At 44.4% G+C, this 13,308-nt stretch overlaps 2 protein-coding genes across 2 annotated transcripts in view; one reads left to right on the forward strand and one right to left on the reverse strand.

The window, feature by feature from the left end:
• Positions 1–8,462, reverse strand: part of LOC128697516 (DNA polymerase lambda) — a 40,055-nt gene extending 31,593 nt beyond the window's left edge. Inside the window, exon 1 of the mRNA XM_053789265.2 lies at positions 8,330–8,462. The gene's annotated coding sequence lies outside the window, so the exon portion shown is untranslated. The remainder of the gene's footprint in view (positions 1–8,329) is intronic.
• Positions 6,040–9,408, forward strand: LOC128697525 (NPC intracellular cholesterol transporter 2). Its single transcript, XM_053789291.2, has 4 exons — positions 6,040–6,173; positions 7,079–7,183; positions 7,603–7,775; positions 8,351–9,408. The coding sequence occupies exons 1-4, from the start codon at positions 6,080–6,082 to the stop codon at positions 8,432–8,434; spliced, it is 456 nt and encodes a 151-aa protein (XP_053645266.1). The 5' UTR covers positions 6,040–6,079; the 3' UTR covers positions 8,435–9,408.
• The last annotated feature ends 3,900 nt before the right edge of the window (positions 9,409–13,308 follow it).

Consider the following 13,308-nt stretch of genomic DNA (forward strand, 5'->3'; position numbering starts at 1 on the left):
TAACATTGTATCAATCGCATCTGCTAGAAAAATGACAGGATGGATAATGAGAACCTTCAAAACTAGGGAGGCCAAGCCCATGATGACACTCTTTAGATAACTTGTTCTATCTAGGCTGGAATATTGCTGCACACAAACAGCACCTTTCAAGGCAGGTGAAATTGCTGACCTAGAAAATGTACAGAGAACCTTCACGGCGCGCATAATGGAGATAAAACACCTCAATTACTGGGAGCGCTTGAGGTTCCTAAACCTGTATTCCCTGGAACGCAGGCGGGAGAGATACATGATTATATACACCTGGAAAATCCTAGAGGGACTAGTACCGAACTTGCACACGAAAATCACTCACTACGGAAGCAAAAGACTTGGCAGACGATGCAACATCCCCCCAATGAAAAGCAGGGGTGTCACTAGCACGTTAAGAGACCATACAATAAGTGTCAGGGGCCCGAGACTGTTCAACTGCCTCCCAGCATACATAAGGGGGATTACCAACAGACCCCTGGCAGTCTTCAAGCTGGCACTGGACAAGCACCTAAAGTCGGTTCCTGACCAGCCGGGCTGTGGCTCGTACGTTGGTTTGCGTGCAGCCAGCAGTAACAGCCTGGTTGATCAGGCTCTGATCCACCAGGAGGCCTGGTCACAGACCGGGCCGCGGGGGCGTTGACCCCCGGAACTCTCTCCAGGTAAACATGTACAAGGCCCGTATAGGCCTAGCTGGCATCAATGACATACTACTATATAGAAAGCCCCTTGTTATCCGTCCCGTCTCGGGACTGATAACTTCGGATTACAATCATCAGATTACAGTCATCGGATCCTTTTCCCGAAGGTACTTTTAATGAAAGTGCACTGTTTATGTGCACCGGCATATCACATTCTCAGATTTTTGTTTGTACACTGCAACCTGTATCTTCTTGAACAAGTAGCGTACAGTCTGCTCTTTGTACCTTTATTTTTCTCGGCCTTTGTTTATGCTAACATTGAATTTCTGGTTTCTTCCCTACCTCCACCTCTCCACTTATTAAGTGGAGAGGTGGAGATCAGTTAGAGGCTTCTCTCTCTTCTCTTCCCCTCCAAGTTTTAAATACAAGAACTCCCATTCATTTTAACCCACACACTCAGTGAATAAACTTACTCTCTCCTGCATATATTTCTCAGTATGCTTCTCTTCAACTGCACCCTACCTGGTCTGTGCTCCCAGATTTACATGACCGATCATTTTCCTATCCTCCTTACTTCCCATTCATATTCTCACACTTGTAGCCCACGTTGGCAGTTTGAACGTGAGAACTGGGCCCTTTACTGGCGTCGCACTGTTTTTAGTGAGGAATCATCGCTGTCATCCTCTGATGAGCCAGTACAAGTATTTTTGTCTTCGGTTTTAAACGTTGCGTCAAAATCCCTCAAACTTCGTGTATGCACTCTGAGAAATGCGTGCCTTGGTGGTCCGTAACTTGTGCTCGTGCAGTGCGTCTGAAACGTGCTACATAGGGCAGTTATCGCTACAAGAGGATTACAGAGCGACTCCTTGATTGTAAGCGGGAGAGGGCAGCTGCCCGACGTGCAGTCCGTCAAGCAAAACGCACCTGTTGACGGGAGTGTTTCTACTGTATTCTACAATAATATCTTTATTTCTACAATTACATGTACAAGGTATACAGTCCTAGCTGACATTAATGACATACTACTATATAAAAAGCCACTTGTTATGTAAAGCATTTCGGGCAAATTAGGTCAATTTTTGTCCCTGGATGCGACCCACACCAGTCGACTAACATCCAGGTACCCATTTTACTGATGAGAAACACAGACAACCGGTGTAAAGAAACACGCCCAATGTTTCTACCCTGGGCCAGGAATCGAAGCCGGGCCCTCAGCGTGTGAAGGGAGAACTATTACCACCAGGTCACAGGCCACCTTTTCCTCTATGACTTTATTTAAAAAAAAATGTCAGGAAATTGAGTCGTAGTTCTCCAGTCCCTGCCCCCGTACTTAGGGGTGACGGCGTCAGCATTGCTAACCCTACTGAAGTTACCACAGCAATTGGAAATCATCTTGTCCGTATCTCTCAGGGGCTCCACATATGCCCCTTATTTCTCTCCTCCAAGTCTGCTGTAATCTTGAAGAATTTGAATATTCTTCAAGACTACGGTGCTCTTCAACTCCAAGGCTGAAGGATTACCTCATCTTTTGTATATAGTTCTACATTCTTCACAGTATGTTCCTGTATTGTATTGATAAAGCCACTGGATGGCAAAACGTCTATAAATTATGATACCCAATGTTGCACTTGTGTCTAATTCTTCAATCTGTCGGTATTATAAACCATTCATGTGCAGCAGTGACTTGTTAAGGTCACTTGTTGACGCTGTTGGAAGACTTCGACTTTACTCACGCCGCTAGACTTACAACGTTATATTTACGACGTTATACTCAAGTCGTTAGATTTACGACTTTAGGCTTACTACATTAGATTTGCTACAGTAACACAAGTTTAGGTACTATAATTATATATAGTAACCAAGTAATTCAACTGCGTGAAAATCAGTTACAATAACAAATAAGGAACAGTAGGATTTGCGACGTTAGACTTAGGACGTTACGACGCTAACGCTACTGTTGCTGCCCCTCTGATACTACTGGGCTGTTGTTATTGCTGCTGCGGCTGTTGTTACTGTTGCTGCCCCACTTCACATGTCGTGTTCCCAAGGTCTGACGTTATCAGTTAAACCGACAATGATAAGATAAGATTTCGTTCGGATTTTTAACCCCGGGGGGTTAGCCACCCAGGATAACCCAAGAAAGTCAGTGCGTCATCGAGGACTGTCTAACTTATTTCCATTGGGGTCCTTAATCTTGTCCCCCAGGATGCGACCCACACCAGTCGACTAACACCCAGGTACCTATTTGCTGCTAAGTGAACAGGACAACAGGTGTAAGGAAACGTGTCGAAATGTTTCCACCCGCCGGGAATCGAACCCGGGCCCTCCGTGTGTGAAGCGGGAGCTTTAGCCACCAGGCCACCACAGTTATATGTTATGCAACATATCCATGAAGATGATTTTATTCAAATAAATAACCCAGGCAGGTTCATAGTCCCAGATAACCCGAGAAAGTCAAGCCTATTGTGGCTTATGTCCGCTCACATCTCTTTTTTTTTTCTAGGATGCAACATATAATAATTGACTAACTCCTAGATGTGTAATAACTGCTAGGTAACAGAGGCAATTAAGTGCTAGTTAACAGGGACAGTTAACTGCTAGGTTACATGAGCAAGTAAGTGCTAGGTAATAGGAGCAATTAAGTGCTAGGTAACAGGAGCAGTTAACTGCTAGGTAACAGGAGCAGTTGACTGCTAGGTAACAGGAGCAGTTGACTGCTAGGTAACAGGAGCAGTTGACTGCTAGGTAACAGGAGCAATTGACTTCTAGGTAACAGGACCAGTTGACTGCTAGGTAACAGGACCAGTTGACTGCTAGGTAACAGGACCAGTTGACTGCTAGGTAACAGGACCAGTTGACTGCTAGGTAACAGGACCAGTTGACTGCTAGGTAACAGGACCAGTTGACTGCTAGGTAACAGGACCAGTTGACTGCTAGGTAACAGGACCAGTTGACTGCTAGGTAACAGGAGCAATTGACTTCTAGGTAACAGGACCAGTTGACTGCTAGGTAACAGGACCAGTTGACTGCTAGGTAACAGGACCAGTTGACTGCTAGGTAACAGGGGCAGATGTTAGGATACTTGCCCATACATCCCGCCGCGCCCAGAGTTGAACCAAGGTTCTTTTGGCTGTGTGCTAAGTGCACTTCCGCTGTACTGAAAGGTATATTGCTTTTGCTGTGGTTTTGTCTACATTTATTTACAGACAATCATGACATAAATCATCAATAGCAACTGTGTTTGAAACTGGGAGTGGAAAGTACTGGTATGGTGAGTTGGCACCCAGGTAGGGTGAAGGTACAGGAGTACCCAGAGTCCAGGGTGAGAGAGAGCGCCTCACCTTCATGCCTGGGAACACCTGTACCCTCACATGAGGTCAACTTTATCACCACTACACACACACACACACACACACACACGTACTGTTTTAAATGTGAGCTTTCTGTCTTACCTCTATTTCAGTAATGCTTTTATTTTACACTTTCTCCGGCATACATAATGGGCTTATTTCTTTATAATTCTTACGCATTCATAAGATCCTTATACGTACACGGAAACTATGAATATGCTCTCCAACAGCTCTTACGTACTTTCTTTTTTTTTCATACATATACTGAAGACATACACCAACTGCAGCAAAATTATATCCCCACCTGCTTTCAAACACTTCACTCTTAATGCCATTTGTCGCAGCTGAGTTATTACCTTTCATTTTACACACTGCTTCGTGTACTTTTTTCCAGTCATTTCTGAATCTTTCTTACTCCTACCAGATGTTATTTCTCTGCTCAGTACACGTAATCACCACCTCACTTTCAAGAACATTTAACACCTCAAATTAGTTTCCCGTCTAACATTTTCTAATTTTGTTTTTAACTACGAAGTCCGTGTGCTCCTCAGGCTTTCTCAACTTATTAATGTTTCTCAGGAAAAAAGCTTATATTCATCCATTCTCTTATTTGCTCTCTTTTTGCACTCACCACTCATTTAACCTCGTATTTTCTCCTCAGACGCTTTACCTTCTGTGTATTATTTATACATTGTAAAATATTTCTCATATTCTAAATTACCAACAGTCATTCCTACTCCCACCTTCGTCTTCCTCCTCATACCCACAAACTTTTGCTTTGCCCTATAGTATTGCATTCCAAAATCTGCCATATTCTTGTTATGGGACAGATGGGAAGGTGTATGTAGCAGCCCTGACGAGAGTCAGGGAAACCACCACACCGGCCAGGTGCAGCTTCCCACCACACAAGGACGTGTGGTAGGGAAGCGGCTGGGAAATGATGGTGGGGGGGGGTAATTAAGTTTGAGCCTTCTACCTCCACTACTACTACCTCTACTACTACTACTACTACCACCTCCTGCCTAGTGTTCTAGTGGTACACTCTTATTATTTTACATGTAAACCACACAATAACCAAATTCTGTAAACTCAGCATTGTAATCCTTATAGAGAATAAACTTTGAATTTGAATTTGAATATATTCCCCTCCCTCCTTTTCGTTACTGTGACTTTGTAAATGGTCCAAGTCGGACCGAAACGTCGTCGTAAGCTCCTCTCTTCTATGTGCGGGTTATTTGTGTATCGTTCCAGTCACAGTATTGTGCCTTTTTTGTTATTTATCTCCATTTCCTCGAATCAAAAACTTTTGCCAACATGAAGGCAGACCGTAACCTGGAAAGAGGTCCCGTCCAGGAGTTAACCCGCTTCGTTATTATGTTTAATTTCAAAATTGAGGTGTATATGAATGGTTCAGAGAACCGACAAGTTGATAAATTAGACACATGTGCAATAGTTGGGTATCTTCAATGAGGAAACGTTTCGCCACACAGTGACTTCATCAGTCCATACAAACGAGAATCAATCAGTCCATCAATCTTTTCAAGATTGATGGACTGATTACATCGACTCAAGGCTAAGGGACTGATTACCTCAAACTCCTCCTGTTCTTCACCATTCTCCTTTGTAAGAACTGATGAAGCTACTGTGTGGTGAAACGTTTCCAAATTAAAGATACCCAAGTATTGCACCCGAACGGAACTCCGTTCAGGTGTACTTGTGGTGCACCATAATTTGAACTGTTATCAGGGAGTGGTAATAGGTTTAAAGTCCACACACACACACACACACACACCTTGTACTCAGGGAAATTATTAATGAAGCTACTAAAAATAATTCTTAATTCCCTCTCCATTTAAGGTGTAGTGATTATCAACATCTTACTGGGAGGGAGGGAAGGAGGGAGGGAAGGAAATAGGAGAGGAGAAATCAAGAAAGGAAAGAAGATAGGGAGGGAGGAGGGAGGAAGGAAGAGTCATCTGTTACCTAGTCATCAGCATAGATATATATATAAGAGAGAATGTGAGCATCCATTATTGGCCTGTGAGGTGTGTGTGTGGATCCATGTTATCATACATTATGACTCGTCAGGTGGTGGTGTTGCTAGTGGTGCTGCTGCTGGAGGGATGGGCTGCTGCCACCTTCTACCAGGACTGTGGTGAGAGCCTCTACACACACACATTTATTAGCGTTGTTATACTCCCCGAATTCATCCTGAGGGCTACAGCAGAGTCAACCATTGTGTCCAGGAACTTGAGTCACAACCTTGTGTAGCCTAAGTTATAATTACAATCAGTTAGTTACAACGGGCAAAGTTGAGATACTTGGTTAAATTGGTTGATAACATCATTATGAATGAGCTATTTCGACATTTCTTGAACAACTGTATAAAAATTGTCAATACAGTCTTAAATTATCGCACAGCCTCGTACACGATGACGAAGGACACCAGCATATATTTGGAACCGTTTATTATTATTGTTTATGGGGAAGCATAGACTCGTAGGAGTTATACAGTACCTGGGGAAAGTCAGGCAGCGAAGTGTGATCCAAGAATGGAAAAGAGATACAATTCCTTATCAAGAACCCATCACCGGTGGTAAAGAATCCCCCCTCCTCTCCTGGAAAGTTTTATTTGCAATAAGATATAAAATGAAGAGCCCTGTCTGACTTAGGACAACACGCGTTACCTTTACCATAACTGTGAAAATATACCCTGTATATTTTGACAGTTATGTGAAAATAAATTATTTAAAAAGTGCTATTAAGAAAGACAAAACAGCAGCATCAGAAGATATTAAAGTAAGTAGTGACGTGGTTACTTCAGCTTCAACTTTGAACTTCATGAAGATCGTGTCACGAAGTCTCATTACTATATTGCATTACTGTTTTTCATAATATTCTTTTACTATTTCCCAGACACTGAGGACAAACAAAAGTGCTACTGTTATAAATAAGTCATAAGTGTACTACAGTTTCCATCTCTACTTTCTCCTGTTCTCATTCGAGACAGTTTTAATTATCTGCAGTATAAGTTAACTAAGATATGGTTGTGGTTGACAGGTTCTGACGCCGAGGTCTTGGAGGTCTCTATCACTGACTGTGACATACCACCTTGTATAGTGCCACGACCCAGCTCTCAACATGTTAATATTACCTTCATACCAGGTAATTATCATTCTATAATAATAATAATAATAATATTTCATATAGTGCTAAATCTTAATGGATTGTACAGCATTGCATGTAGACGCAGTGGTGACGCTGCGTTGCAGAAGTATGCGAGGTCAGCTAAAATATGAGCGCAGTGGTACCTGGGTCCTCGGGTCAAATCGTGGGCGGGAAGAGACCTATGAACGTCCCCCCAACACCTGCTGCCCCTGTTACCTAGCAGTAAATAGACACCCATGTGTTAGTCTAGTGTTGTGTGTGGCATCCTGGGGGAGGACATAGAACCACACAATGGAATCAAGCCACACTGCGCGACTTTCTCTGTTTACAGTATTAACCGTCCGGGGTTAATAACTTCAACAAACTCTTCTTCTCTTGGTGTAGATAGTAAATAATGATCGGTGTTTTGTTTGCAGCTCACGAGGGTACTATCCTGGATACCGTCATCAACGCAAACATAGGAGGTGTGGACTTTCCCTGGCCAGGTCCTAGTGGCTGCCCTCTCCTGGTACAAGGCTCGTGTCCCATCCAGCCTGGACAAACCTACAAGTACAGCTCTTTAATGCCCGTCTATGCTGAGTACCCCGCAGTCAGTATCATGCGCTTTCTGCAACTCTCTCATATTGGTTATGATCATTCTCAGTTGATTACGTGACCAAACACATCAGTGTATCAAGCATAATTGAATTATTAGTAGAACCAAGTGTGCTTTGGTAGCTGCGGGATCCCAGAAAGGTATCCCCTTATTGCATAGCACCAGTCCCCTGTACATAAATGATTCGAGGAAGGTATCCCAGCATTGCATAACGCCAGCCCCTGTACCTGGAGACCTGGAGTTTACCTGGAGAGAGTTTCGGGGGTCAACGCCCCCGCGGCCCGGTCTGTGACCAGGCCTCCTGGTGGATCAGCGCCTGATCAACCAGGCTGTTGCTGCTGGCTGCACGCAAACCAACGTACGAGCCACAGCCCGGCTGATCAGGAACTGACTTTAGGTGCTTGTCCAGTGCCAGCTTGAAGACTGCCAGGGGTCTGTTGGTAATCCCCCCGTATTATTGCATAATACGTCCCCATACATCAATGATCCAGAAGAAGTATCCCTGTATTGCATAACACCAGTCATCTGGTATTTACACCTGGCCTTACCTTTCTGTCTTCCCCAAACAGGTGTCCGTGGTTGTCACGTACAAAATCACGGACGAAAATGAGGTCAATCACGCCTGCATTATGTTCCCCATCATCCTGGTGTAGTTCCCATCACCGGAAAGCTGATTTCGTTAGGCTGTCAGCCTACTTCACAACTGAAAATACGTTCTGAAATGAGAAGAAGTGAGTCTGAGCTTAAGAAAGTTATTCTCTGAGGGAGTGTATCTGAATGCTGGCCTGAGTGTGTGTGTTGGTGAATATGTCAGTGTTGGTGAAGCGTCTGTGTGTTGGATGCTCACTCTTCTTACCCAAGAAGCTGCGGTCATTTTTATTAGATGGTAGAGAGAAGTTTTGTGCCCACCAAACATACCGTATATTACAGGCAACGTATCGCTTTGGGTTAGAGCTTTATCAAGACATGTTTCGCTCCGTGTAGAGCTTTAAGAAGCCACGTTTCACTGTGTAGAGCCTTAAATTGTTTCGTTCTGTGTTAACCAAGTCATGTTTGGCTCTGTGTAGAGTTTTATCATGTTTGGCTCTGTGTAGAGTTTTATCATGTTTGGCTCTGTGTAGAGTTTTATCATGTTTCCTTCAGGATAAACTTTTATCATATCATTACTCGATAAACCTGTACACAAAGAGAGAAACGTTGTCTGTAGCGAAACATTGGGCTTCATCGAATAAGTTTCCACCATACCCTCCGGCTACACCTGCCATCCTACGTCAACAGTCGAGTAAAACAAATAGATAATGGATCTCACGTCTGAGAGATTATTATTCCACTGTAGAATGACCTTACCTTACAAACCAAGAGATAGATAGAGAGAGAGAGAGAGAGAGAGAGAGAGAGAGAGAGAGAGAGAGAGAGAGAGAGAGAGAGAGAGAGAGAGAGAGAGAGAGAGAGAGAGAGAGAGAGAGAGAATGAGCTGATGTAGGTAACAGCTCTAAGCTTGTAAATAAAGTTAGGAACCTTAAACTAACCTAGTAAAACCCTGTGTAAAAGAGAAAGAGAGAGAGAGAATAAATTTATTTTGATACATTCCTATACAACTCCATAATGAATAAATCTGTTATCTTCATTTTATTTATCCTGTTCCTTTTTTGTGTGTGTAACGGAGGATGCGTAACCCGCCCCGAGGACGTGGGCCTACTGTTAAGCCTACTGCTTCACGGCCTCCTCCAGGAGCGTGGTGTGGCCCGGTGGCCTGGTGGCTAAAGCTCCCGCTTCACACACGGAGGGCCCGGGTTCGATTCCCGGCGGGTGGAAACATTCGACACGTTTCCTTACACCTGTTGTCCTATTCACCTAGCAGCAAATAGGTACCTGGGTGTTAGTCGACTGGTGTGGGTCGCATCCTGGGGGACAAGATTAAGGACCCCAATGGAAATAAGTTAGACAGTCCTCGATGACGCACTGACTTTCTTGGGTTATCCTGGGTGCTGGGGGGCTAACCCTCCGGGGTTAAAAATCCGAACGAAATCTTATCTCAAGTGACTCTTCAGGTCACTTGTTCTATCTAGGCTGGAATATTGCTGCACTCTAACAGCACCTTTCAAGGCAGGTGAAATTGCCGACCTAGAAAATGTACAGAGAACTTTCACGGCGCGCATAACGGAGATAAAACACCTCAATTACTGGGAGCGCTTGAGGTTTCTAAACCTGTATTCCCTGGAACGCAGGAGGGAGAGATACATGATTATATACACCTGGAAAATCCTAGAGGGACTAGTACCGAACTTGCACACGAAAATCACTCACTACGAAAGCAAAAGACTTGGCAGACGATGCACCATCCCCCCAATGAAAAGCAGGGGTGTCACTAGCACGTTAAGAGACCATACAATAAGTGTCAGGGGCCCGAGACTGTTCAACTGCCTCCCAGCACACATAAGGGGGATTACCAACAGACCCCTGATCAGCCGGGCTGTGGCTCGTACGTTGGTTTGCGTGCAGCCAGCAGCAACAGCCTGGTTGATCAGGCGCTGATCCACCAGGAGGCCTGGTCACAGACCGGGCCGCGGGGGCGTTGACCCCCGAAACTCTCTCCAGGTAAACTCCAGGTTATCTGATGACGGACGAAGTTCCGTGCTGAGGCATTCACTGTTCATTCATATTATTATGTATTTATTTTATTATTTTATTAGTATTATTGACTATAATTATGATTATAATTATTATTAAAATTAAATTAAGTGCTAAACCTGTGAGGGTCATAGAGCACTGTGGGGAGGTTAAGACGATGTGAGAGGCAGAGGTGTGCAAGTTAAGGGTTAGTGAGGGTGCAAAGTTAGGGGTTAATGAGGGTGCAAAGTTAGGGGTTAGTGAGGGTGCAAAGTTAGGGTTAGTGAGGGTGCAAAGTTAGGGGTTAGTGAGGGTAGGGGGTTAGTGAAAATAAAACTGAAATCAAAGTTGGTATAAGAGGTTAGTTTCAGTTACAGAAGTTGAGAAAGAGACTTCCTCAAAGTTGGGTCTTTCAGCGAGGTGGCCAGTGAGAGTGTTGAAGGTGAGGTAGATCTAGACGCTCGACGTTGATTTTGTGTTTACTCCGAAAGGCAGGACAGTGTGTTAAGTTATGTTGAACGAGCATTACGACCTGGGAGTCCCAACTCAGTGGTGCTGGTTCTGTGTGATTATTCGCGAGTGAATCGTGTGTGTGTCCGGTACACAAGAGTGAGACTGTAGTCTCCCAAACACAGCAACCGTGGGATGATTAAAATCCTGAAAGTGGATATTGGTTAGCATTTGTGTATCAAATGATGAGAGGTGTGAGGAGTACTAACACCTGCGCATCACGTAAAATATCACAGGTACTGACACAGCCCCTGACATACACATAAACAAACAAACAAACAAACACACACACACACACACACACACACACACACACACACACACACACACACACACACACACACTGTCGCCAGGCATTGCTTCACACCGTCTGTTAAGTTTATTTCTGTGGCCCTGGCACTCCCGCTACTGACCAGTCAAAGCACCCTGAAGACCACCGTGGCACCCTGACGACCACCGTGGCACCCTGACAACCACCGTGGCACCCTGACAACCACCGTGGCACCCTGACGATCACCGTGGTACATATGTTGCACGAAACACTGCACAATTTAATCATGAAATAAATATTTCAATAATACCTAATTATCAAAGTATCCCGTACAGAAATATGCCAGGTATTATCCGAGAGTGTAACTAGTGAAAACAACGGTATCATGGTTGTGGGGAAGCGTTAAACGCGAAAGAGTCTTACAGCGTCTGAGGGACAGAAGGTACATTAATCAGGTTTGATTCAAGAAAGAGGAAGATTGCTCCAATTACTAGGATCAAGAGCCCTTCCCCAGCATCAATGTGTATTTCTCTGTAGAAAGCGTTCATAGGATAGACCTTGTTAAGTAAAAGGACACAAGTGCAACTAATGTGACATTTTATTGTGGCAACGTTTCGCTCTCCAGGAGCGGTATATATAGTATACCAGTATTACATCTCACTAAATACCCTCTGTGTCCGTGTATTGTTTGTAACAGCTTGTTAAAGATTCTGGAGAGCGAAACGTTGTCACAAAATGTCACATTAGAGTCTGACCAGATCTAGTTCATTACCTTTGTAACTTTTTCAGTTATCAAAACTTTGGGGCCCAGTCCCTGGACCAATTATGTACCTTTGTAATCATTGGACTGCCACTTTAGTTGCACCTGTGTCTTTTACTTAACATAATGTCGGTAATTCTACCAGTATTAATACAGGATAGACCTTGATCACACTCAGTAAATCAATCCTTTTTTTCCTTCTAGTAAATCCAGGCTCTGTCAGGACTTTTCTAAGAAAGTTTCTATCATCTCTGAGGCGGAAACCTATGTAAACAAAGGGTCAAGTGAAACTAAAATGATGTGAAGATCACCTTAGTCTTCACGACTACGGTGATCTTCACATCAATTCCAAGGCTGAGGGACTGATTACCTCAGTACCTTAACCAAGGCTGAGGGACTGATTACCTCAGTACCTTAACCAAGGCTGAGGGACTGATTACCTCAGTACCTTAACCAAGGCTGAGGGACTGATTACCTCAGTACCTTAACCAAGGCTGAGGGACTGATTACCTCAGTACCTTAACCAAGGCTGAGGGACTGATTACCTCAGTACCTTACCAAGGCTGAGGGACTGATTACCTCAGTGCCTTAACCAAGGCTGAGGGACTGATTACCTCAGTACCTTAACCAAGGCTGAGGGACTGATTACCTCAGTACCTTAACCAAGGCTGAGGGACTGATTACCTCAGTACCTTAACCAAGGCTGAGGGACTGATTACCTCAGTACCTTAACCAAGGCTGAGGGACTGATTACCTCAGTACCTTAACCAAGGCTGAGGGACTGATTACCTCAGTACCTTAACCAAGGCTGAGGGACTGATTACCTCGGTACCTTAACCAAGGCTGAGGGACTGATTACCTCAGTACCTTAACCAAGGCTGAGGGACTGATTACCTCAGTACCTTAACCAAGGCTGAGGGACTGATTACCTCAGTACCTTAACCAAGGCTGAGGGACTGATTACCTCAGTACCTTAACCAAGGCTGAGGGACTGATTACCTCAGTACCTTAACCAAGGCTGAGGGACTGATTACCTCAGTACCTTAACCAAGGCTGAGGGACTGATTACCTCAGTACCTTAACCAAGGCTGAGGGACTGATTACCTCAGTACCTTAACCAAGGCTGAGGGACTGATTACCTCAGTACCTTAACCAAGGCTGAGGGACTGATTACCTCAGTACCTTAACCAAGGCTGAGGGACTGATTACCTCAGAACCTTAACCAAGGCTGAGGGACTGATTACCTCAGAACCTTAACCAAGGCTGAGGGAATGATTACCTCAGTACCTTAACCAAGGCTGAGGGACTGATTACCTCAGTACCTTAACCAAGGCTGAGGGACTGATTACCTCAGTACCTTAACCAAGGCTGAGGGA

The sequence above is a fragment of the Cherax quadricarinatus genome, chromosome 44 (genome assembly GCF_038502225.1).
Source record: "Cherax quadricarinatus isolate ZL_2023a chromosome 44, ASM3850222v1, whole genome shotgun sequence".
NCBI lineage: Eukaryota > Metazoa > Arthropoda > Malacostraca > Decapoda > Parastacidae > Cherax > Cherax quadricarinatus.

What these genes read in the sequence shown, in the direction of transcription:
- LOC128697525 (XM_053789291.2), top strand. Translation starts at nt 6,080, where the DNA reads ATGTTATCATACATTATGACTCGTCAGGTGGTGGTGTTGCTAGTGGTG. An exon ending in TAATATTACCTTCATACCAG is followed by an intron (nt 7,184 to 7,602) that starts GTAATTATCATT and finishes TTTTGTTTGCAG; the next exon opens with CTCACGAGGGTACTATCCTG. An exon ending in TCTATGCTGAGTACCCCGCA is followed by an intron (nt 7,776 to 8,350) that starts GTCAGTATCATG and finishes TTCCCCAAACAG; the next exon opens with GTGTCCGTGGTTGTCACGTA.